This window comes from Pinus tabuliformis, chromosome 1_2, assembly GCF_031772625.1.
Source record: "Pinus tabuliformis cultivar Carrire ecotype Pingquan chromosome 1_2, CPIR1, whole genome shotgun sequence".
Lineage (NCBI taxonomy): Eukaryota > Viridiplantae > Streptophyta > Pinopsida > Pinales > Pinaceae > Pinus > Pinus tabuliformis.
In genome coordinates, this window is record NC_142298.1 from 304,863,687 (window position 1) to 304,890,489 (window position 26,803).

General features: G+C 37.4%; 1 protein-coding gene across 1 annotated transcript in view; it reads right to left on the reverse strand.

The window, feature by feature from the left end:
• The window catches only part of LOC149205566 (uncharacterized), a 68,546-nt gene that overhangs the window by 16,972 nt on the left and 24,771 nt on the right, over window positions 1-26,803 (reverse strand). The window contains exon 2 of the mRNA XM_089395118.1: window positions 13,801-13,988. Within this exon, the coding sequence (XP_089251244.1) occupies window positions 13,801-13,982 (182 nt within the window). The 5' untranslated portion in view covers window positions 13,983-13,988. The remainder of the gene's footprint in view (window positions 1-13,800; window positions 13,989-26,803) is intronic.

The following is a 26,803-nucleotide window of genomic DNA, read 5'->3' on the forward strand; positions in this document are numbered from 1 at the left end:
ATTGTTGGTTCAAAGCGGTCTAATTTGGGACCGCTTGAAAGGAGTTTTAATAATGATGCTCGAGAGACGGCAATTGCAGCTATAGGTCAATGCATTTATGCAAATGGCCTTCCCTTTAACCTTGTGCGATCTCCTTACTGGGCAAAGATGATAAAAGTAGTGAATGAAGCCCCAAAAGGGTTCAAGAGACCTGGATATGAGAAGGTACGCACCACAATGTTGAGTGCTAAAAAGTTAGATTTGGAGGCTAAATTAAGCCCCATTCGTAATTCATGGCACATTTTAGGGGTGTCCATCATTTCTGATGGATGGAAAGATCAAAGGAATAGGCCTTTGATCAATGTGATTGCTCAGAACCCAAAGGGGGCAATGTTTTTGAAAGCAGTGGATTGTGAGGGGCAGATGAAAGATTCTCAATTCATTGCTGATAAGATAAGATAAGATAATTATATTTATGTCCAACTAATGACCACAAAGTAGATCAAAGGGACTGTTGAGTACAATGATGTATATACAAAACGGGAGAACCAAACGGTCTCCTATAAAAGATACAACGCATGAAGTAAATCAACATCTGGCCCTAGCGGAGAAGATGGAGGAGCTAATAGGTCTGAGGATCATACCCATCTCTTCTAACATCCGAGGTTGAATGAATAACATTGAAGAAACTCAACAAAGTTTGTTGGCCCAATGAAGAGTCGATGGCAAGTGTAGACTGTCCACTAAATCGTTTCCTGGGGGTGCACACGCTATTGAATGCTGGAGGACCTAGTCTGTCTCCTAGGAAGGGGTTTGAGACGGATCTGTTGCTGAGATCTCGTGTGGCAAGGTGAAGTCCCATGCATCCTCACTGATCTGGAGTCTAGATACGTACTAGTATCAATCAATCTCTTGGTGCCCCTGTCTGAAGGTAGTACCCTGAAAAATGTCGTGATCCTCTGTGTGGGGTCTGGTCTGATGGGAGGCTGAAGAATATGCGCTCAGAACCTGAGAGCCTCCTACATTACGGCCAAACATCTCTCATCGGGATACCTGAAAGTCGACGAGGGTCCAAGAATCTCTGAACAGGCAATGAAACCTTCCTCTAATCTCATCGTAGACAGGACATCCAAGAATGAACTGCACCTCGATCTCCACTCCCTCTAAATGACATACCCGGCAAAGTCTATCTGGTCCAAAGTTGCGGGGGAGCACTCCCCCCCCCTGCTCCCACTCCCAATCCGCGCTCCGGGTGGGAGCAGCTCGGGAGTGCGCTCCCCATAAAAAAAATTCTGCTCCCTGCCAAAATCGGGAGCGTCGCTCCCGGAGCGATCAGGGAGCGACCGCTCCTGAGCTTTAAATTTTCGCTCCATGAGTGATTCGGCAGACGACAGGAGTGATACAACGGAACAACAAACAATAAAAAATAAAAATAAACAAACAAACAAAAACATAAAAACAACAAATACATATTAAAAAAACAACAACAACAAAATTAATAAAACAACAAACAACAAAAAAAAATAAAAATAAAAATAATATAAAAGCAAAAAAAAACATAAGACCAAAAGGAACAAGAATTAACCAAGAAAAGAAAAATAAACAACAACAACAACAACCAAAAAAACAAAATAAATAAATAAAAATTTCGCGGACGCCAAAAAAAATCAAATTTAAAAAAAAAAAATATGTTTTAAAAACACAATGGGTTAAAAAAATTTCATTATCACTTGAATGAGAGCAAGAGCAAAGGAGCGAGGAGAAGCGAGGAGCAAGCGCCGAGGAGCAAGGAGCAAGCCTGCAAAGAGGTAAGTAACTTAGTAATATAGTTAGTTTAATTTAGTTAGGTAGTAATTTAGTTAGTTTAATTTAGTTTATTTAGCTTATTAACTATATTTAGTAAAAAAATCATAAATCTAAATTAAATTAATTAATCTAAATAAAGTAAATTAATTTGCAGATTCAAATGCCTACAAATATCGAACATCATGGACCTGGCCATATTTCTTGGCATTTTCCTCTTCTTGGTCCCTTTTATGGTTATTATGGTGTTGGAGAGTAGGAAACGGAGGGGCCAAAATGAAGAGGGGGATGAAGAAGCTGGAGAAAGTGGATTTGATAAAAACCCCGATGAGGAGGAGCTGGAGGAGGGTGAACATGACTCTCAAAAAACTAAACAAGACCAAACCCCATTGTGGAAATATGTTAACAGGCCTGAAGCAGGGAGCGGGGGTGGAACCACTAAATTTCATTGCCCCCATTGCAACAATGATTACACAGGTTCATACACCCGTGCCAGGAAACACCTCTGCGGGAAAAGGCCATGGGATGGAGACAAACAAATAGGAATCAAAACTTGTCCAACGGTATCAACAGCGAATAGAGCCAAATACACAAGGGAAGAGGAGGAAGCCCAATACAAATCAAAAAAATCAAGGGGTTTCTTTGAACCAAGCTCACAATCACAAGCACAAAACTCCTTCAGCATCCTCCCAAGGCAATGGATATGGAGGCACAGGGTCATCAGCTTTAAGGCGTAGAACCATATCAGATTTCCTTGATGAGGGGTGTAGGAATGATGTGGATTCAAAGATTTACAGGTTTCTCTATGCATGTGGGATACCATTCAATGTTCTTCGCTCACCTTATTGGCACGAAATGGTTTCTGCCATAAATGATGCCCCTAAAGGATACAAGAGCCCTGGGTATGACAAGGCAAGAACCGTTGGACTTGATCATGAAAAAGCAAAAATATCACATTCTTTGAATAGAATGACAAGTTCTTGGACTGACCATGGGGTGTCCATTGTATCTGATAGATGGACAAATGTAAAAGGCAAGCCATTGATAAGTGTTCTTGTTGTGTCTGTTAGTGGTGCCATCTTTCTAACTGCACATGATTACTCAGACAAGTTCAGGACCGCCATCAACATTGCAGAAGCATTACTTGAAACAATTGACCGTATTGGGCCATACAATGTCATCCAAGTCATCACTGATAATGCTCCTAATTGTAAGGCAGCGGGAGCAATTATTGAGGATAAATACCCCAACATATTTTGGTCTGGATGTTTGGTTCACACATTGAACCTTCTGATGCATGATGTTGTCAAGAACAAAAATGCACAATACAAATGGATTGGTGATTTGTACAAGAAAGGCAAACAAATGATAAGATTTATTACAAATCATAGCAATACCCATGGCCTTTTCCGCAGTCACTCGCGATTGGAGTTGTTGAAGATTGCAAAGACCAGATTTGGTAGCTATTACCTCACCTTCAGGCGCCTTTTGAAGGTAAGAGAGTCATTGGCTAGCATGGTATCAAGTCCACATTGGCAGGTATTAAAGGAAAGGGCTACAAATGCAACTGACAGGCAAGGCTTTGAACTGGTGGAGGAGGCCGCTCTTGATGGTCAGTTTTGGACAAGTGTGAGGCAAGTATTGGATTTCACCAAGCCCATTTATCACATGATTCGGTTTGCAGATACAGACAAACTAGTGATTGGCGAGGTGTATGAGCAGATGGATACCATGTTGGGGCAAATAAAAGATATTATTCATAATAGACATCCCGACTTGTACAAACTGATTCACGATTGCGTGTGTGAACAGTGGAATAGACTTAATCTTCCACTACATTGCTTGGCATATATCCTTACGCCAAAATACTACTCTACATCTTGGTTGGGCCAACCTGCACCAGGGGGTGGGTTTAGGACCAAACCCCATTTAGATGCAGAGGTAACTAGTGGATATTTGCAAGCATTAGAAAAGTTGATACCTGACAGGGAAGAATGTGCAGCTGTACGCCTTGAAATAGGCAAATACTTCAGTGGCACTGGTTTGTTTGGTACCTTCCATGCAATGGAAGACAGAGACAGATTTGATGCTCTCACATGGTGGGAAACATATGGCGACCATGGACTTTTGCCAAAATTGGCAAAAAAAGTTCTATCACAAGTTGTGAATACTTCTTCTGAAGAGAGGTGTTGGAGCACCTACAGCTTCATACACAATGTGAAAAGAAACAGACTCAATAAAAACCGAGCAGAAAGCTTGGTTTATGTGCACTACAACTTGAGGTTGTTGAGTCATTACTGTGATCGGGCTTATGAGGATCCCACATATAAAATTTGGGACAATCACCCAGAGGATGACAATTTGGAGGATGGTATAGTGCATCTTGAATAAATGGAAGAGGAACTTATAAGGGATGAAGATGAAGCAGTTGCAGCTGCAGCAGCCATGCCACCTCCACCTCCACCATCCAGTAGCAGTGCTCGAGGTCCGAGTCTTGTTCCTTTGTTGTCGCCACCTCCATCTACACCCTCACATGGGGGGCATGTGCCTTCTAGTTCTGGTCGTCGGTCTGTATGGGACTCCTAGAAGACCACCATGACCTGCTTATACTCCTGGAGACTCTCGTGGCAAGGGCTACATGTAGATTTACAGTTTACTTGTCTTTTCTAGTTTCTATTAATTTTCATAACTATTGAGTCTTAAGTCCTTCACTCTTGACTCTTGACTCTTTCATATCATAATGATATTTTTTGTAAACAATATATGACTGTGACAATGAAAATTTGAAGTTTGAAGTTGGCAATTATAACTCATTGGTAATGATTGTGAATTATGAATATGATGCTTCGTGAAAGACTAAAGTTGTTTCATTTCATTTCATTATTCATGTTTCATTTTATAACATTTCATTTCATGTTAACAATTAAAAGTTAGGACTTAGAAATATCTAAGATATTATTTCTTGTAATGGTTAAACTTAGCTTACAAGTACAACTTTGGTGATCAATGATGATAAATGTTATATATTGAATTTTCAATTTTGAAAGCTTGAAGTTGAAACTTTAAGATTGAATTTGATGAATCATGATTCACGAGACTCAACATGTTGCAGTTGTAATATGTATTTTACTAACTTGTGGACATGGTTGATGAAGATTATAACTTCTAGAATCTAGATGATTGATGTGATATGGTTCAATGATCAATTTATGTTTTTTTATGTTTTTTATATCTAATTCATCATTCTACATGTTTTTGTTGACATATATGTATCAAAAATTAAAAAAATATAAAAAAATATATATATTTTTAAAAAATCGCTCCGGGATTCTCTCCCAAACAGGGAGCTTCTGAAAATGGTCGCTCCCGCTCCCAAGTAACATTGGTCTAGTCTATCCACCTGGTGGTCCGTCTCAACCCGAAGTCTATGAAAACCTACTCTGAACTGGCCTAGAGGAATGTGAAGAGCATGCATCCAATGGTGAACCGTATACTGGGGTCAAACAATGAGCCCGTCTCTCAACTCCAAGAAGTGCTCAGCATAGAAGGCCATCTTTAGGCACAACCCTCTTGGAGAATTGACCCAGGTGACCTGGACGAACTGCCTATAAATGTCCTCCCTGATGATCTTGTTTAGCTCCTGTCTAGTAGGTAAAAGGTAACCAGTAGCATCTAAGGAATATCAGAAAGGAGGGAGATGATCCAACTGAATTCCCACTGACTCTAAGAGATTTGAAACTCCTGTAAACCAACATTTGGCTCGCCCTGAGGGAGTGGAACGGGAAATAGTCTCAGAAGAGAAATATGCCAAGTAAGGATATCAATCCCTACTCTTTATTGAGTTTGCAAAGCCCTGGACACGATGCAAGAATAAAACCAATCTGAAGGTCATCTCAAGCCAAAAGGGCTGAGCTCCAAACTCTGCAAGGATGATGCGCTGCAATACTATCAGTTTGCACCTAATGATGTGGCGGAGGACTATCAACTGAAGCCCAATCTGACTCAAGTAAAGACAGTCCCCAAATCTCTGAGCCATATAGAACAATGGGACATATCAAGGTGTCCATGAGGCTCATCTTGGACGAGATGTCCTAGAAGTGATGTCAAAAGCGTTCTCTTGAGAAGGGCTAGGATCCATATCCTTTGTTGATCCGAGGCTGAAGCGTTGGTCGCAAACTGAAGTGGTGACCTGAGAATTGCACCCCCAAGTAAGTACATGTGTTGGTGATCTCAATCTCCTCCCCTCTAAATAGAAAGTGAAGGTATGAGGTTTTCTTCACCCCATTGAAGATCATAACCTTGGTTTTACCCAAGTTGACCATCAATTGTTGATGAGGAGAGAAGGACCACCTCCTCAACAAAGAGTAGAATAGATATTAGAACCTGGTGAAGAAGGAAGCCATCAATGTCTTGGATATGCTCCTGTAGAAATGCTTCCAACTCATCAATATAGATCCCAAATATTGATTGAAGCAATTGAATTGGTGGGCTAGAAACTGTTGTCCAGGGAATAACTAACAATGCAACAGTGTGTAGAGCAGTAGGCCTAGTTATTGAAGGCAAATATCAACACATCTTTTGGACCCCTTGTGTTGTACATTCATTGAACCTCATGAGCAAGATGAGGAAGCAAATTGAGTGGATTCAAGTTATTTTTGAAGAGGCAAAAGAAATCCAAGCTTTTATCACAAAATTGAGTGGATTCAAGTTATTTTTGAAGAGGCAAAAGAAATCCAAGCTTTTATCACGAACCACCACATGTCCCAAGGCATCTACAGGGAATTTACAAAGTTGGAGCTCCTTAAGGTACCTAAACTTTAAAGTTTATTTCATAAATTCTAATTTCTATGAATCTAAATTCAAATATGTAAATTGGATTCTCAAATGTCATGATTCGTGAATCATAATAGTTATTCAATCAAATCATGATTTTTAATTTATTGAAATTTGAAACATTAGCAATTTGACACCTGCAAGTTGTCAAGACTCGTTTTGCATCTCACATCATAGTCTTACAAGGCATATGCAAGTGAAAAATGCATTACAATCAATGGTATGCACTTCTCTTTGGAATCAATGGAAGAAATCCCAATCTGATAGAGCACAAGCAGTGCAAAAGTTGGTTGTTGATGATGAATGGTGGGATAAGGTGGAATACATCTTGGCATTTATTAAGCCAATTGTGGATTTGCTCTGTATGTTTGTCACATATATGCCTAATTTGGGAGAGGTGTATAAGGACATTGATTCCATGACAGAGAAGATAAGGGTGGGTTATAAATGACAAGGAGAATGACCCAGATGAATTCTTTTATAGAGAAGTAAAAGATATATTGACCAAAAGGTGGAACAAAATGACCACCCCATTGCACCTTTTGGCCTACGCAGTGAATCCAAAATATTATGCTGCAGAGTTGCTAAGTGATCCAGAAAGAACCGCACCAAGCAAAGACCCAGAAGTCTCACAAGGACTTAAAAAGGCTTTTCGAAAGCTTTTTGTTGACCCTCAAATTGGACTTCGGATTCGTGCAGAGTTTGCTCATTTTGTGGGATCAGAGGATTGGGGTTCTGATATTTATTGTATGCGGGACAAGAGGGCAATGAGTCCAATTGAATGGTGGAACTACTATGGTGGGGAACTTCCACATATCCAAAAATTGGCCATCAAAATCTTGTCACAGGTTGCTAGTTCCTCTTTAGTAGAAAGGAACTGGAGTACATATGGCTTCATCCATTTGGTTAAGCGAAACAGTTTGGGCTCTAAGATGGCTGAAGAACTAGCATGTGTTTGTTTAAACTTTGGCCTTCTATCAAACAAGAGAGACGAATACAAATTTATGGACGCCAAATTATGCGATGTGGAACCAGAGTTGTTTGACTTGGATATGACGTTGCATGTCAGGTCTCATATGACTTTGATTGATTCGGAGTCACCAATAGGTGGATTTTCAAGTGGACATGGCAGCAATGTTCCCACTTCTGGAGAAGATGTGGAACTTCTTAGTGACAGGAATGAAGACATATTTGCTGATATGTAAATGTAATTTATGATGGTGTTTTAACTTTTAACTTTTGAACAACCATATGTCATATGAATTACAAATAATGGTAGTAGACAATCAACCATAGATCATTTTGTACTTTGTATTATGTAGTGTGCATTATTAATTTTGGTGATGATGTTGTAACTTGTCATGTTGATGATTGAAATTTGAAACAGAAACTTGTCAACTTGATAATATGTTGAATCATGAATGTTATAATAATAATAATCATTAATGATGATGACAATGTTTATGCTGAATTGATGATGATGATAGATGATAACTGATTATGTATTTTTTGATATAATCTAGATTTTAAAAGATGAATGGTAATATGATATTCTTATGTGTGTGTGTGTCGTTTCCTGCCATATCGTATCCAGATTTTTTGAAAATTTGTTGTATCCGTTTCAAACCTTGTATCTGTATCCATTCCCGTATCCGTTTCAGTACAACTTAAGTATTAAACAAACCAGGGACTTTAAAAACACAACAAGGACATGTTCATAATATCACATTAAAGCTTAAAGGTCCTAGTGTGGTGGAAAGGATTACCATTCCCTTCTTCGGAAATTATTGCACGATCATATAATTATGATGGAAATGCTGAACAATTGACATTCTAAAATCGCTTGAACATGGAACTTCAGCAAATCCATAGCTAGAATGGGGTCGACAACAATATCTATGAAACTTCCTACAAACTTGAGAAGTTTCAAAACTTATTGAAAAGGAATATTTGATATAATGTTTCAACATTTCAACAGAAGTACAAAAAAGACTGAATTACGGAATAAATCATTTTACAAACTCTCAGAGAATTACAGAAAAATCAACCAAAATCGTATCCAAACCTGTATACCAAAAATTTCAAAGAAATGAGTATTGGACCCATTTTATCCATATTGTTCCATGTGCGTAACTTAGGATTCTGGTGCATTATCAATAAGATTCACAAATGAATGAATATAGTTGTCAGTAAGAAAGTGTTTCCTTGAAGCCTATGACAACAAAATCAACTCCATAACTCTCTTCAAACTTACTCAACAGGTAATATTGTCCCCTATAAATTTAAGTGGCAATGAAAATGTGTCCATCATTGCCAACTTAAGAACAAATATTGTGTTCCTTGCTTTGCTTTAAAATATTGAGAAGTTGGGAATGGTGTAAGCTTCACTTACAGTCCTAGCCAACATTATAATGTATCATTTATTATATTTATGTTTGGTTAAGGCCCTAGTCAATGTGAGACCATAACGGATCTCAAAAAAGACACCCTACTCTGGACTCTTATTTGTAATTTCACATCTTCTGATCATTCTTGTATTCTTTACAAATTAATTATCCTACATGTTGTTGATTTTGTAGCCTTGGAAAGCCTTCTACATTGGCTTGGTGTCTTAAGTTAACATGTAGGCACAAACTGCCTCCTCAAAGTTGCTCCAACAAACCAACTCCTCAATGCTGCTCCAAAAACAAACTCCACAACTCCTGAGTCCTCACAAATTCTCACTCAAATGCAATGAGATGATTGTAAGGAAATGACAGGGGTTGGGTGGGTTTTATAGGGTTTAGGAGAGGGAAATGGACCCAAAGAACCCAAAGGCACATTCGAATGGGCTTTGGGGTCCCCAAAAACCGATTTAAAAAAAAAAAAAGTCGCTGAAAACCGTTGACTGGCTACTCTTACCGAGACGGCCAAGTTGGCTCGGACTCGACCGAGCCAACCAAGTTGTTATCGAGCCGGCCGAGTCGGTATCCAGCTCGGTTGGCTTGGTAACAACCCAGCCCATCTTGGCCGGTCGATCTGAGGCACTGGCCGTTTCGACCCGGCCACCCATTACCTGATTTGACTCGGCCGTTTCTGAGTCGATTCGACCGGGTCTCAAAACATTGAGCTGAAAAGGAGAGCCGAATTACTGGAGGGCTGAAATATCCAGAGGCCGAATCTCTTATGTGTGCAAAGGCTGTACAAAGGAAAGGTGAGGGGCCGAATTGCTGGCAAGGGAGGCTAAATTTTCCAGAGGTCAAGTTTCTTCAGTAGTGCTGATTTCCTTGAGGCCAATTTTTCCCATTGGGGCTGAGTTCCAGAGCAGTTGCATTTTTTTGAGCACAAATTTGCTGTTGTAGTGTGATTGGTTTCCTCATTTTATTTCTGCTGCATTTTATTTTCTGAGTTAATATACCACTGTTTATTTTATCAGCAATTTCAGAAATATTTAAGATGAATATTTTCTGGGTTTTTAACGAATTGTTGTAGTAAAATAAATCAGATCTGGTGTAAAAGAACTAACACATGCATCATAAAATGTTGAAATATTTTTGTAATTGGGTTATTTTTCTCTCCAGTGCAGCTCTCTCTCTCTAGGGCTGTACCAATTTTCTGCCGAAAAAATGTACTAATGACTCCCAACTTTGAGGCCTAAACTCCCAAGTCTGTTGAGTGGGGAGTCTGCCAGGCAATTCTTTGGGGAGTACTCAACCCAGTGCTGACTCGGCCAAACACAGGAATACAAAAAGAGTCTGACAACACTGGGTTGCACATCTCTTGGTGCCCTAGCACTGTTTGTCCTCTTTATTGAAGAATTAGGGTTTTATGGCTGGTTACATTCTCTCTTCTGAATCTCAACATGCTATCAGAACAGTGATTTGAAGTGTGGAAAAAGTCCCGATAAAATCGGGATTTATTCCCCAAAACGCGATTTTTTCAAGAAAATGATTAAATCGGCCGATTTTTTGCCGACTTTTTAGAAACGAAAATCGGGATTAATCGAAAAAGTCGGGATTAAATCGGGACTTTTTCAAAAAATCGTGGTAGTTTCTTTAATGATTTTTTTTTCTTTGAAAAAATCGGGATTTTATTGAAAAAATCGGGATTTTATTGAAAAAGTCGGGATTTTATTGAAAAAGTCCGGATTTTTAAAAAATGAATATTTTTGTATTTTTTAATTTTGCCGACTTTTTGCCGACTTTTTCGAAAAACCGACTTTGCCGAGTTTTCAACTTTTGGACCCTTGCCGAATTAATCCCGACTTCGACTTTTTCCACATTGATTTGAACCTCCTGTACCAAATTCTGCCACAGATATGAGGGTATTTGTCTGGTTGCATCACTGAGTTTTTACAATTGAAGAACCATGGTTTCAGATCATATCTTTACTGCAGATATTCTGCCGCTAATCCAAGGATATTTGCTGGAGGCAGTTTCTGTGACTGCAGAAATAAGGTCTCAAATCATCTTACTACAGAAGATATTCAGTGGCTGATCAAACGCTATTTGGCAGTTAGCATCATTGATTTTAGGATGTGGAACCAGGGTTTCAGAGCATCTTTAACAGAAGATTATCAGCACCTGATCAGAGGCTATTTGGCTGGTGGAATCATTGATTTTGTGACTGCAGAAACAAAGTTTCAGATAATCTTTTTATTGCATAAATTTGACAGCTCATCCAAAGGCTATTTGGCTAGCAGTATCACTGATTTTTTGTGACTGTGGAAATACGGTGTTTTTCCTCGGGTTTTAACACTCCTTCAAAATCAGCGCCCCTTTTTGTATGGTTTCCTACAGTTTTAACCCTTCTTTGAAGGCCAGAACACTGCATATTTCTTGGAAGAAACTAGTAACCTATTACCACTCTTTCTATTAGGTTGATAAAGGTGAAACTTCTGAAGACTCGCTAGGTGATTGAACATAACGATGTTTACCTTTGATGAAGTTCCTATTCCCCAGTCGGCCAGGGTCTTTCACACTGCTTCTTACAGATGACTCGCCTATAGTCTATGGATGATACTCAGCATGTTTCAGTATGTCTTTTTCATTATGATGTTGGTCCAATCTGGAAGTACTACATTCAGCAGTGCAATTCTCAGGGGTCACTTCTACCAATCTTTGTACCTTCTGGTGATCAGCTTGTTTCACTGAATATTTCTCATCCATGTTATGATGTTACTCCTACATTTCACTGGGCTGACAGAATGTTGATGAATCATCCGGATCCCATCCCTGCAGAAGACTATTTCCACTTGCTGCACTACCTTTGGCAGCTTCATTCACAAAGACAAACTGTGTATTTATACACCCACTCTTAAATCCAACTAGCATTAACCTTCTATTGACTTGGTTATCCATACACCCACTCTTGTTTTTTCCACTACTGGGAACTTGTAATGAGTTCAGTGTTTATACACCCATGCTCATTTGTGTCCATCATTCTTTTATATGACCCCCTCTTCTATGAGAATGAAGCTTATATTTCGGTCACAGTGGACCCTATATTGTCACATTTATTATATTCAGGTTTGGTTAAGGGGGACTTAGTCAATGTGGACCCATAAACCCTCTTGTGAAAAACACCCTAATTTTAAGTCGTGTATATATTATATTTAGGTTTGGTTAAGGGGGACTTAGTCAATGTGGACCCATAACCCCTCTTGTGGAAAACATCCTAATTGAGTCATTTATATATACACAACCCTCACTTGCAATTTAACACATCTTGTGATCATTCTTTTATTCTTTATAAATTGATGCTTATTTCTATCTCTAGTACACTTTACTTGGATTATTTTTCTCCCTCTAGGATTGCACCCGTATTGGTGCCCTTGTGCTATTTTTCCTTCTCTTTATTGCCAAATTAGAATTTTCTGGTTGATTCCGTTCAATCCCCTCTCTCTTGTGAATTTCAAGTTTCAACAGAAAACCTAACAATAAAGAATGAGACAATGACATATAAAAAATCTAAAATATTTACGAACAAAAAGAAGGCATCATAAAAGTCTAGTGCTTTATGCTGACTGTAGAAGGATTGCATATCAGCAACAAATTTTCAAACAAGACATTGAAAAAAAACATCAAATATTAAATGCATCAATTGCAACTAGGTTGACTGTCTTGCTGATTTATAGGATAAATGTAAAATGGCTACAGCATTGGGATCCCAATATTCTCCACTAACAAAAACTACACTATTGATGAAATGATAGAAAGAAATTAATTCCAAGGTTGTTGAACTCAGACTCAAACATGAATTGACGAGACAACTACTTGGAAGTGAATCGCCAACTTAGAATAACTCAGCACCAAGGCTCACAAGTAATTAAGTCATGGTCAAACCTGAAAAGTCGACCATGGCTTTATCCAGTACTCTACTAGTCAGCTGGCCCATAAGACTCGTGAGTCAAACAGTTTGACTGTAAGAGTATGATAAGCCTGGTCTATGCACACTCCAGCAACTAACTCCATTGCAGATATGTAAATTTATATATATACACCTCACTCTAGCCACTGAAGCCAAGAAACCCCAAGTTCTTAATAGTAGGCATAAGCATAGAAACAAGAAACCTTAATGGTCCAAGCTGCATGGACAACTAAGTAACCAAAAGCAATGATCAGATTTCAAACTCTAGGTTGCTTCTTTAACTTTTTAAAAAGATTTCATCACTTGGTCACTTAAAAATTATGTAATTGTATAATGAGAAATGAACTTAGATCAAACTTCTGGGGACTTTTACACAAAGCTTTCATGTCACGGATATTATTATTATGAATAGATGATCTTCACCAAATCATATCTGCCCTTGATAAATATAAAATGAAGAATCAAGGACCATAGTAAAACCTGAAGAGACAGTTGGAAGACAATCATGAAGCGTGGTAGATCAAGGCTTGACCGCTGATTAAGTGAGGGCAGAATCATTTCTAAAATGTTAGTAGCGTCCCGACTAATTTTTGCATATTACAACCCTGACATCATGTTGCCAAGAAGCCCAATACAGTGAATGACCAAAGGAGTCGGGACCATGACAAAATTTTGTAAGATGACTTGCCGCCAAAATCCTCAATCATTCAGAGAAACCAAGCTTGAAAAATTCAATGCAATAACATTCTAGCTCCATCCAACTCAAACCAAAATCTTCTCTAATATACTGAAGCAGATTTAATAAATGCCAAGAAAACAAAATGATGGTAGATCAACCTTGCTAATCGTGTGTAGAATAATTGCTTTGAAAGCTCATTGCATTTCTCCACAGTAGCCGGTTCCTGGATATATTGCTTGTTCTGCTCCAATAGTTGCTTGTAATAGGCACTACCATGCTTTGCTACAAACTGTGAAGCCACAGCTGCCTTGTTCTGCAGTTGAACCAACTTTGAAGCCATGTCCTCCTGCATAACAATTTCCAGTTACATATGAAAATACAGGATTCAAACTATCTAAAAGTTGTAACTATAGAACCCACCACCAAAAACAGGTAAAGATAAGCACATTATTTCACAAAGGAAGGAAAACAAACAGTAAATAAATTATAAAAATCTATTTTTATATATATATATATATATATATATATATATATATTGCATAGCCTTATGCCCATGTTTTATTTGCTTTGATTATAACTAAAAGGTGAAGCAAAAGGGTGAGTGGCATAGATGATCAGGGCACTGTACTATTATTATTAATGACATTTATTATTAGACATTTCTTGCAGCCAAAATAAAATATAAAGTACAATAAGCAAAGCTCCTCCTATGGTTGAAAACCAATTTTGCAAAATTTTGTTTCAACATTTTTTGAAGTCATTTGTCTGTTACCCAGGAAAATGGTGAAGCAATTAAGTAACACACGGTAAAGTAGATTTCGACAGTTGAGATACAAGCCAGCAACAGGATACATGTGCATATGTGGTCACTTTTCTATTGATCGATTACAGTTAAGGATAGTTAAAACTAAGAATTAACAGATTTTGTGGAATCCCAATTACATACTCAGTGATTGCTCGGCCATTTTCATCTACCCACTTAATTTATTCTTTGCACTGCCTGCTAGCTTTAGCAAGAAATGGCCAAGAAAAACAATAATAAGCCAAGCCTGCCCATTTATTGAGGTCCCCAGTCAAGCCAAGCCTGCCAGTTTATTGAGGTCCTGACTCTCCATTTTCATCTACCCACTTAATTTGTTCTTAGCACTGCCTGCTAGCTTTAACAAGAAATGGATGAGAAAAATCATAATAAGCCAAGCCTGCCAGTTTATCGAGGTCCTCAACTATTGGGAATTCATACTATGGCCTTGATCGTCTATCTTTTACTTTTGTGATTGATGAACTTAGAAACAATGGAAAGTGAATGAAAATAGGTGATTGATTCCCTAAGAGCTCAAACAGTTTACACTATGCCCACTATACAACTGGTGCCTAAAGAACGTGTTGTATCCCCATAACCAATTGATCCCCCATAAATAAAACATGTGTGTGTGTGAGAGAGAGAGGGAGTGAGAGCAATCCCACAGGTCTACAGAACAGTTGAGTCAAAAAACTTCTAAGAAAGTGATAGAATGAATTTATCGGAGACTCAGAAGAAAGACAGTGAAACAAGTGCAGAAAAAATCTATGATAAATTGGAAGAATCAGAAAAACTGCAGGATTTTTCTCCTTCGTGAGAAATCACTGTTTAAAATCACAATTCTTCCCAAATTATAATAAATGTGATTTTTCCCAAATGTTTGAAATTGTGAAATTTTTATATTGTGATTTTTCCTAAATAATGTCATGCAAAAAAATGGGGAAAATTATTGCTACATTTAAAACTTGAAAAAGAAATATTTGTATTTTTTTAAAATTTGTCGAAATTTTGTCAATTCACATTGCCGATTTTTCCATGTTATTCCAATTTTATGAGTTGTAACACCAGTCAAGTTATTCCCAAGTCAAAAATTTCAATATTAACTTATTAAGTAATAATAAATATATACAATCTGGCATCTCCAGTGCACATCAAATGATAAATTTATCAAATGGAAATCCTCATCAATTTTTTTGTTTTTATTTGGGCAAAGCATGTTGGCACTATTGATTGCCAAAAAAAATACCTTGGGAGCCAAGGGATCTAGTATTGATACTGACACTGATCGACACAATGCAAAGAGAGACAAATATATTGTTTTTGGCAATTGAGATCTAGTCCTATAGCATAGGAGGATTGATTATTTCGTTAGAGGTTTTAGCCAAATTCAGAGCCCAAGAGGTTCAATTTCTGGGTCAGATTAGCGGAAATATTCACTCATATAAAGTGCTGTAAGGGAACAAAGAAGGCCTTTAAACAAGAGCTGAGTGCATTTGGAACAAAAATTTGGATCTGGAAGGCAGCTTTCCCAACCTATTGCTTGGTCAGGATTTACAAAGTGTGCATAATCCATCCTACTTGCAAAGATAGTACTCTTTCTAAAAGATTCCAGACGACTTGCTGCTATCCTAGGTACAGCAAATGGCTTTATCTAGCAAATTAGGCTCAAACAACCTTAGCTATGATATATAGACACTTCGCAGTAGGTCGGAGGAAGTCTTATTGTGAACTACTGTAGTTGAGATCTCTTAGTGTATTCTTCAAAATACATCTCCTTTTAGAACAGGCTCAGTTAAACATTGTAAGTCTTGTCACAATTATAATCAGCGCTGAGATATTGTGAACTATAGTACTTTAAACTTGTCATTGTATTGTTCAACAAACATGTCCTACTAGAACAGATGCACAAGCTGGACATTGTAAGGTTCATCCTAAGAGGACCTTTAGACCAAGGCAGAGACCATTTGCAACGCATATTTGGATCTGGAAGGAGGGGCCTTGACTATGGCTAAAAGCATTTGCAATGCATATTTGGATCTGGAAGGGGGGGATCCTGACCTATTGGCTGACCAGGGTTTACAAACTGTGTTTAATCCTTCCAAGGAACTATTCTTTCTGAACGATTACATATTACTCTCTGTTATCCTATAGATACAACAATCATTTTATCTCGAAAATTAGGCTCAAACAGTGTTACCATTATTAAGATAAGATAAGATAATTATATTAATGTCCAACGAATGACCACAGAAGGTCAATGGGACTGAAAAGTACAACCAGTATGAATCAGAGTTTATATAATATAATAAATCAGAGTTTGCATACAACATAATCCATGTACATAGAGTTCAATACCTAATCACAATGTTGGAATTAGGTACACAACAACTAGGGTCTGGTAATAGACTGTAAGCGGACTGTTTATTTGTTCAAGGTTCATTCTAGGTTCAAGCTTGACAACTTAGGGATCGACTATAGTCTGGTACCTAATACACTAGACAAAACCCCTCTACTTTTTTAACCAAGAAATAGATTTAATTTGTTCATTGCATTTGTAATGACTCACATGCTTTCACCATATGGTAGTCTCATAGGATACAAATATGTGTGTGCGAGTGTACCGCTCTCTCTATGTGCCTCCTAGATGGTATTGTGACCAGCCTTTACTTCTAAATGTAGATTTATTACACTAGATGCTCAATGTCCTTTAATGGAAATTAAGTTTATCCTAAAAACCAAGAAAATATTTACCATTCAATTGACAAGTGCAAAAATTCACTTCACAAGTTCAAAGCATTACAGAAACATCATCTATCACTGATGAGAAGGCCATTCAAAAACTCTAACCACATTTCATCAATCATTGCATTGGGACATGTCCTTCCTTAGTTCCCTTTCCATTCTAGGTAAATGTCCTTTACACAAAAGAAACAAGGACAAACCCGAAAGATTGATGGCCCAATGGCCCAACCAATTTACAGTGTGCCCGTGTAATGAATCATCTCATCAAGAAATAACCTAATGATCACATAGTCCCTTATTATCTAAAACAACTTGATACCATATAAAACTAAATTAGATACCAAAAACCACAATGCATGAGCTAGCAACCCTTAAACCATAGTAAACCCTAAAGTTTTACACACCTCAATACCCGAAGTGAAAATAATTACATTAGTATGTACTGAAATAGTTAAACAACAAATAAGTTCCACATATCCATCTGACGAGGATAAAGGTAAAGCCCCTCAGTGAAACACACAATCGGCTGCAAATACTTTCAACAAGAAGATGGATTAAAAACATACTTTCTTATCTAAGTGTCAAAAGAATCACTAATAAAAATCCTAAAAACAGTTCAAATATCAAAAATCAAGTAATGTTTATAACCTAGCATTCCCCAAAATGCATATCAAACAATGAATTTATCACAGAAAAATCCTCATAAAATAAACGAGGGTTTTTGCTTCTCTTTTAGAAAAGAATGTGGGGCTTGCAATAAAGATTTAGAAATATTTACTTGCTTAGGAGTTGAAGGATCATATGTTGTTGATTCCAACAAATGCCAATGCAATGCAGAGATGAAAAGAATGTTTCAACTTTGGGATTCGCATCAATCCCATGCCCAATATTCTAGTCTAAATGTTTTTTTGGATCAAGAAAATATATTTAACTTATTTATGATAGTCTAAGTGCCTCTTTTGCTTCGAGTCTTGACCACAAGGTAGCATAACAAAATTAGAAGTATTTCCCATACCGTCATGAATGTAAAAATTGTGAACGTGTCCATGTGCATCTCTCTCCATGTGCCTCCTAGATGGTTTTGTGACCTACCTTTCCTTCTCAATGTAGAGTCATTGCACTTAAGTGTTTGGTGCCAATTCATGGACGATGCACACCATCTAAAAACTTGAAGTAAAATTGCAAATAGAAGGACCAATTTCATTAAAGGATCTAAAATGTTACAAACAAATATAGAATATTTCATCAGTTTCAACCTAGTCCAAGAATCTGAAGTGTCAAGATCATATCAAGATTCAAAACTCGTTGACGATGAACATCCATCCTCGACCCTTGCCCAAGTCTAGCCTATCATCTAAACTATCAAAACATACCATATTTTCTTATACTATATAGATAACTACATTTAAAAAAGTGTAGCAAGTGCTACTACTCAAAAAAACTAGTACCAAACTTATCAATTTGTCTCACACTATAACAAACTCCAAGCTCTTGTATATTATACAGGCTTAAAATATTTATTCTAGAAATTTAGATTTTCAAGTTATAGCTATTCAATATCATATGAAGATACTCAATTCCATGTTTAGAAATGATGCTTAGGATGACACTCTAGCTAGTTGACTTTTTCCACTCCCCCTAGGTTCCTCTAGAGTCATGATCCATTGCCAAAGTATCCTCTCCCTAAGCAATCTATTATATGTTGAACCAAAACGTCTTTTGTCAAAAACTTTGCATATACAGTGATGTTTTCGATCACCTCTTAGATTCTCAAGGATCAAGTTATGGCCTCTTCACAATGGATTGCCAACCTCCATTACGTCTTGCCCATTGACATGTATGATTGTAGCTTGTAACCTCCCAAGACCTCACTTGGTGCAGAAGTCCCTAAGCATGTTGCACAAGTTGTGATAACCCAAGGGAAGCTTTGGCAAGCTACCCATTGTCAACTCAATAGCATTGCCTTTCTCTCTTTAGGCTAGATGAATTCTAGCATGGGACAGCTTCCCAATCATCAATGGTTAACTAAACTCAATGTGTTGTAGTATGGAGTGGGAGCAAGAGAGAGCTTCGAAAACAAAATTGGTTTTTAGATATTTTTATTATTTTGGTGGTGGATGAAAAGGAAGATCAATACCTTGCTTTGTTTGGGCTATGGGGTCATGCCTGTAACCTCAAGGGGCAATTCTTCAAAATATCTAAGGGGAAATTGGGCTATAACAAGATCCAAAGGCCCTAGAATTAGCAAGCCAAATATCACATAGTTTACAAAGGGACGTTTCTTCAAGAATCCCACCACTTCCAAATCAACTTGAGAGTGTTCTTTGTTGTCAATGAATTGTAGAACAAGATTCTCTCTTTAAAAAACGTGACAAAGGGTTTGCCTCTTCCAACGTAGCAAAATTACTCCTTTATGGCACCTAATCATCTTTGACAATCACTTGCAACAAAAAGCCTACTAATATGCACCAAGAATATATGCCACATTTAAACCAAGTTGTATATACATTCTAGAAAGCTTAAGATAAAAATAAAGCAATTTTAATCCAAACCTTGGGAGCTCTTTCAACAACACCTTACAAATTAAGAGACTAAACCTTTATATAGGTTTCAACTCTATGTCCCATTAATAAACAAGTATTTGTTTTTCTAGATCCATTAGTCCTCCAAGTAATAACAATAAAATAACGCTCTCAACAGCTACTTACTAAAAGTAACCAGAAGCTGTTGAGATCCACAGTTTCCTCTATAAGAGGTTACAATAGAATATCCCAAGAAAACAATACAATAATCCTCTCAAGCAACTAACTCCAATAGACAAGTCAAAAAATAGTAAATTGAGTTAGTTGGCAACCATATCCAAGAATAGACCTAGAAGGTAGAGTGTCTCCCTTGGGTGAGGGGTTGACCATGTAACAACCTCCAAAATTAGGCAATCCTCTCTTTACATGTGCACCCTCCAATAGATGTGTCCCACATGTGAATGGACCAAGACTCAAAATGGTCGAACATCCTCAACAGAGTAGCACAAAATATATGCAATTTAGCCATCTCAAGTGGATGTCCTCCTCATCATGTAAAGAAGGGCAAACAAGCCTTGATAAGTGGAGCACTTAGGAGAAATGTGCCACAAACTAGCCAAACTTCAATTAGTTCTAAAGTGTAGCAACCATCGATGGATCAAGGCAAGTGAAGTGGATCTCATAATAGGAGCTTCTCTTCGTATGTGTGAAGGGCTAACTCAATACAAACCCCATTATCCTCCAAATGTGTGTATGGACCTTTCTCCAATAGTGGAATAGCTTCAAACCACATTGAATGCCTTCACATGTGTGTAAGTAAAGGAGCACTCCCTCAGAATGAAATGTATGCCCATCATAAAGTGCAATCTCATCATCAAAATGCAACAAGGAAGCTAAGCACTCTAGCAATATAGCCTCACTCTTCCACATGGAGTGAGTTGCCCTCCAACCACACCATAGAAACCTGAAAAATCATGAAAGAGTGGAGCGCTCCATGAAGATCACTATCCACCTCTTCAATATATCACCATAAGGTCATGATCGATAAATCAAACACTAGGGCGCTCTCACCAAGAAGTATAATGCCATCAACCCTTGTGCAAAGGCTGAAATCGCCTAAGTCATGTGATAAAATGTTGATGCATATCTACTAAAGGGAGACCATTATGTAAGACCTATGACAAAGCCCCTGCAACATTGTAAGCAAATTCACAATTCCCAATACATCTCACCATGCCCTAACATCTCACCATGCCCTAAGCAATGTCACAAGTCCAATCCATGGTTCATAACACCCTGGGCAACATCTATCACAACTCTCAAGGCACTTGTCACAATTCCCAAGGCAAGAAACTTTCTCAAAATTTGCAAAGTGTATGTGTCATAAAGCCATCAATGAGAAAAGTGGAGCACTCCTCAACGATCATACTCGAGCGACAAAAGCATGCCAAGTTAGTCTCAACACCCTAGGTCGCTCCATCAAAACATCGAGTAGCATGCATGCAATCTATGTGGCAATAATGTGAGCACTCCATCTAGCCATTGTCCATCTCATTAAGCACCATTATAATAATACAATAGACATCTCAAGTACTAAAGCATTCCTTCACAAGACCCATATCTCATTATATCGCATCAATCACTAGATCTCCATACAAATGTGCAAGGACTGACATCATGATGCTAAATACAACTCACATGAGGCAATGCATAAGCATCATCATCAATTAATTTGATCTAAAAGGCATGCAACATGATGAATACCAATTGATGGCCCATTTACCAATATCATAGCATCAAAGAACATGCCACCACTATCCATATGAAAATCAAGAGGAACTATCAGAAGAGAGCTAGGTACCAAAACAATCCACCATATGAACCACTAAACAAATGTGTAGCATCCCATGCATCCTCATGGTGAAGTAAGATGATCTACGCACAATCTCAAGCAAAAATAGAAGGTGTATATCTTAGTTTCGTTAGCATCTCCATATGTCACCCATCAAAACCTTGTCCTTTGCTGAAAATCATAAGTTTACATCACATACAATATGATTGCTAACACATCTCAATTATTATCTAACTACTTCCTTAGCATGTCCCATTTCTTATTATCATCTTAGAGTTGTGTGTAGACTATCTCATAAGATATTGATTTTATCTCCACTACCTTACAAGATTGCTTCAATCTTCTTTATAATATTTACATAAGATCTTATATGGCCCACTCCAAGTGTGCCTTGACACATTGTCATGACCACGTGTGTCCAAGGGTTACAACAAATAGGGGGCAAGGATCCTCATTAAAATATCTCATGGCATTGTTCCACTCAAACAACCCTATCTACTTCAAGGGAAATTGTTCTAATGATTTTCAAGCAGGTTTTCATATTGGACTCCATTAAGCCTCAATCCCAATTGAGTAATGATAGCATCTTTTGGTAATATGGTGTAACTCTTTAGCTAAAGCTCCTCACACACCATTCTTTTGAACTATCGTGTCATGTTGTTGTCTAGGCATTCAAGCAAAATGTTGATAAGGACTACCTTTCAATATTGGTCTTATATGCCACATTGAAGTAGGCCCCCCTCCCATAAGAGATGTGCAAAGTTATGCACCGCATTACCATCGTTATTGCCTAAACAAAATCTATTGTTAACCAAAACATCTTCATGGCATCAAAGAAGACAATGAAGAAGGACTAAGGATGGCAATAAACTCTAGGAAAACCAAACAAAACCAAGAGAACTTAAAACCAACCCAAGGGCTTGCAAAAGATATGAGGTGGTGAAAGACTAGTACTATAACAAGTTGCAATAATGGAAAAGACTCGGTAATGAAAGGGATGAGAGAAAGAGGATTGCGACATGACTGCCACCATTTTGTGCACTAATGTAAAGGAATTGAGCGGGAGAACACATTAAAATTGTCAAAGACATGACAACAAATTGATACATCTTCATCGAAGTCACATTTGTGTCTCACATTAATCCAATCACAAAGGGTGATAGACCTAAATTCATCTACTAATACCACTTCTAACTTTTTTAAGGATAACAGTGATGAATGTAGCATTTAGTTCCTTATGGACATTCCTTGATTTTATGCATGTGTGATAGGTCTAGCTAAATCTATCATATGCCCTAAACATGTCAAACTTTATCTACATTCCACTTTTTGTATGTTTCTAACGTGTGGAAACCTCTCAAGTTGTGATCATGCCATCTCACATATATCTCCTCATCAAAAAACCTCCCTATTATTAAATGAGTGAGTCTAGTGTGCGTTTTACTCTATTAGCCATCAGCTTCAAATGTTTTTATATATTGTGTTTTACAAGGGCTGATAACTTAAATTTATCAACTAGTATAGCTCTCAACTCTTATTCAAGAATAACATTATTGAATATGGTATTTAATGCTTCAAGGACATTCCTTAATTTTTTTATACATTTTCTTTGCTTTTGGCACATCATTGGGGGTAGTAACAACATTCTCGTACTTTTTAACTTCTTGCAAGGATCATTGCTACTAATAACATCACCCATTAACTTATAGTAATATCATTACTTTTTTAACATGACAATGATGCCCTTTTTTTTACTTCCAAATCAGCTAGAACTTGTTTGGCACACTCCAATTCTAATCAAACTTCATATGACTGGGAAAACCTAGCATGCCATATCCAAACTCTTTCACATGTATCATAAGATATATAATTTTATTAACGTTGTACCATCCAAATTGTCCACCCAACTATTTCACTTCCTTGTGTATGCTAGTGCAAGAATGATTAATGTCCAAAACAAGAAAGATTCCCCCCCCCCCCCCAAAAAAAGAGGAAAGACAAGTAGAATGACATCAAGTCTTGCAACTAGACAAGTTTCAACATGGATAAAAAGCATGAATTAGACTTGGGACAACAATATTTAAACAATAGGTTAAATGAATCACTACTAAACTCGTAGTATTTCTCCCTCTACGACATTCGCATACTACCACGAATATTTTCCAAAACATAATACTAAAACTAATTCAAACCTCTTGTAAATAAAGGATGCATTATTGCTTAATAAATGCAACAAAGTTAATTTGAATTCACAAATACTCTATTAGGAAATGTACATTATTTTGAGAATTTATATCAGCAATGGTTGTATCACTCCAAAGCTATCATAGTGTCACAAATTCCTTGGCAATCTAACCACAAATAAAAAAGGTAAAACAGTCTTCAACTTGTTGTCATTCATTTGCAATACATAACACACTAGTAGAAAATATGGATAAACAAGAGTAGCATGATTCTAGACCATGATTTGATCAAAGAATGAAACCTCAAAGGAGCATTGCAGCTAGGAATAAACAACAAAAAGCATTTATAACCTTTTTGGGGCCTCAAAGATGAAAAGACACGATAGGAAAGGGAATAAAAGAAATAATGACCCATGGGTAACAGGGATCAAGATTTATCGGGATTTGAATTGCACCTAAAATGGTGGCAATTTGTTAACAAAGAATAAGAAATCTGAAAGCCTATCAATGCCTGGGAACTCTTCCATCTCCACTTATCAAACACAAGGATTGAGGTTACAACTATCCAAATATAAAACCCATGATAAATTGCTAATGCAATAAATTAGAAAATGAACAAGAGTGTTTATCTAGAGATAATCAAAATACTCACCAAAGGATACGATAGAGCAACCCTTGAGGTCAACATTACAACTCTTCAACCTTCCAATGTTATACATTTTTGGCAGTGTTATAACATATTTTTAACCAATTACGCTAACAAAGCAATCATGAGCCAAACTTGCTTTAGCGAAATCAAAGAGAACACAAAAACTTTAAAAAGAAAAACTATGATGCAAGGAACCCCTTATCATTCCCCCTCTTGACTTTCTTAACAACTCGTTCACTATTAGATCATTAGCTCCAATTGATTAACACATATCAAAAATGTTAAACGCATTATCAGTTGGTCAAGCTTGGAGCTATTTCCAAATGTTGTCAAATCAATTTGCAAAATGTTATATATAAAAATATTTAAGTAATTATGTAACCTTGTGCAAACACCCAAATACCAAAACATTTAAGAATTGAAACACATTTTTGGGATTTATATTTGATGCAAGGGTTACCTCCAGGTTTTCCCACATGACTACCTCAACCTATTGTAATCAAACCAATTTGATATATTCATCACCCAAAGCCTTTCACCATCTCAACATCTAGTCGCTTGTAGCCAACCATTTAACAACATGCTCTTTCTTGTATTCAATCTATCCTCCCACCAATCAAGAAGTCGTATCTAAACTCAAGTTCATTTCTCTTTATTAAGGCATCATTTTAGGTGTTCCACCATCTCAACATTTGAGTCACTAGTCGCCAACCATTTAACGACATGCTCTTTCTTGTATTTAATGATTAATCTATCCTCCCACCAATCAATAAGTCATATCTAAATTCAAAATCTCTTGTCATTATTAAGGCATCCTTTTAAGTGTCTTTAATTTGGGGTTGACTCATTCTTCAACAAGCCCATCCTTACAGTCATAATTCCCATGGGGCCTATTACAACTCTGTTGTATGATAAATGAGAGGGACCCTCCCCCCTCCTAATTGTGACAACATCAACCCACTTAGCCTACACCAATTATAAAACTAACAATGTTATCCCAACATATCAAACCCTACCTCATACTAGACATTTATTTGTAATCCCCCCCAAAAGATAGAAAAATACTTTTCCTTCATTTTCCAAACGCAAAATAGATGTTCACTTCATATGTTCACATGACCAAGCAATCTTTTTTCATCATTGTTGTAAGCAATATGACCACCCCAGGAGACAATGACCACATTTCATCGATTACTAAGTGGATGCATGTCCTTATTTATTTTATTTACAACTACATCAACCCACAATAGATGTTACATTTCCTTAAAACCCAGCAATTGATTCACATTTTTCCAACTGTAAAAACCAAAAATACAAACAATTGTTGCATTGGAAACTTAATTGCAAATACATGGAGTTTTCTAACTTGGCATGCAACAAAAAAATAAATAAATCAAAAGACAACAACATAGAACACATAGAACACAAAATATACCAAAGAAACCCCAACTCCAGGGAAAACCTGCAACTTTGTGTTTGTTTTCTATTAGCTCAGCAAAAAAACTCTAGAAATTTTAACCACAAGGGACTGTTTCCCTTTTATAGCAAATCCAACTTCAAAAACTGATACAACCCCTATGCACTCATGCTATCTTATGGTCGCGTTGGTTTTGCCTTTTGCACAATATACAGTCGCGTTAGTTCTAGACTAGGCTAACGCTATTTGACCCCCTTCCTTCTACCTCTTCGTCGTTGATTTGATCACTGACTACTGCAAATCCTAACTTCCTTATTGAGCCAATCACACACTCTCTATGCTCTTCGAATTGATCTCCTCTTCGCTCTATCTCCTCTTATAATTTTGACCCAAACCCTAAAGTCACTTTCAAAGACTAAAATTAGATTGTGATGAAGGGTTAAGATTAAATCATAAGTTAACATACAAATTTTAATTTTTCCTAAGTCCAACTCTAGGAAATAGTTAAATAATTTAATATTTTGCTAAAGTGGTTGTCTTGTGGGTCCCCCTACTATCCTTAACACTTAGGCAAGCAGAACCCTTACTTCTCTACTCCAATCAACATTCCCTCTTAGAAAAGAAGGTGTTTTGCACTACACCCAACTTCTCACCAAGGTAAACAATTTGCTCCCGGTAAAGCCTTGATCAGAATGTCTTTTGTAGTATGCTCCTCTATTGGTACATATTATAGTGTAACTATACCTCTTACAACAATATATTTGATGTGGTGACAACATAGGTCGATGTGCTTTGAGCGATTGTGAATCACTAGATTCTTGGAGCTTAATGAGCTCTAATTGTCACAGTGGGATTGGTCGGCTCCAACTCTATCCCATACAAGCCCACGACAGCTTCCTCAACCAAATAGCTTCACACCCTGCCAAACTGGCGTCCATGTACTCAGCCTGTTTGAACTCAACACGCAACTGATCTTTGCTTCTAGTTGAACCAAGAA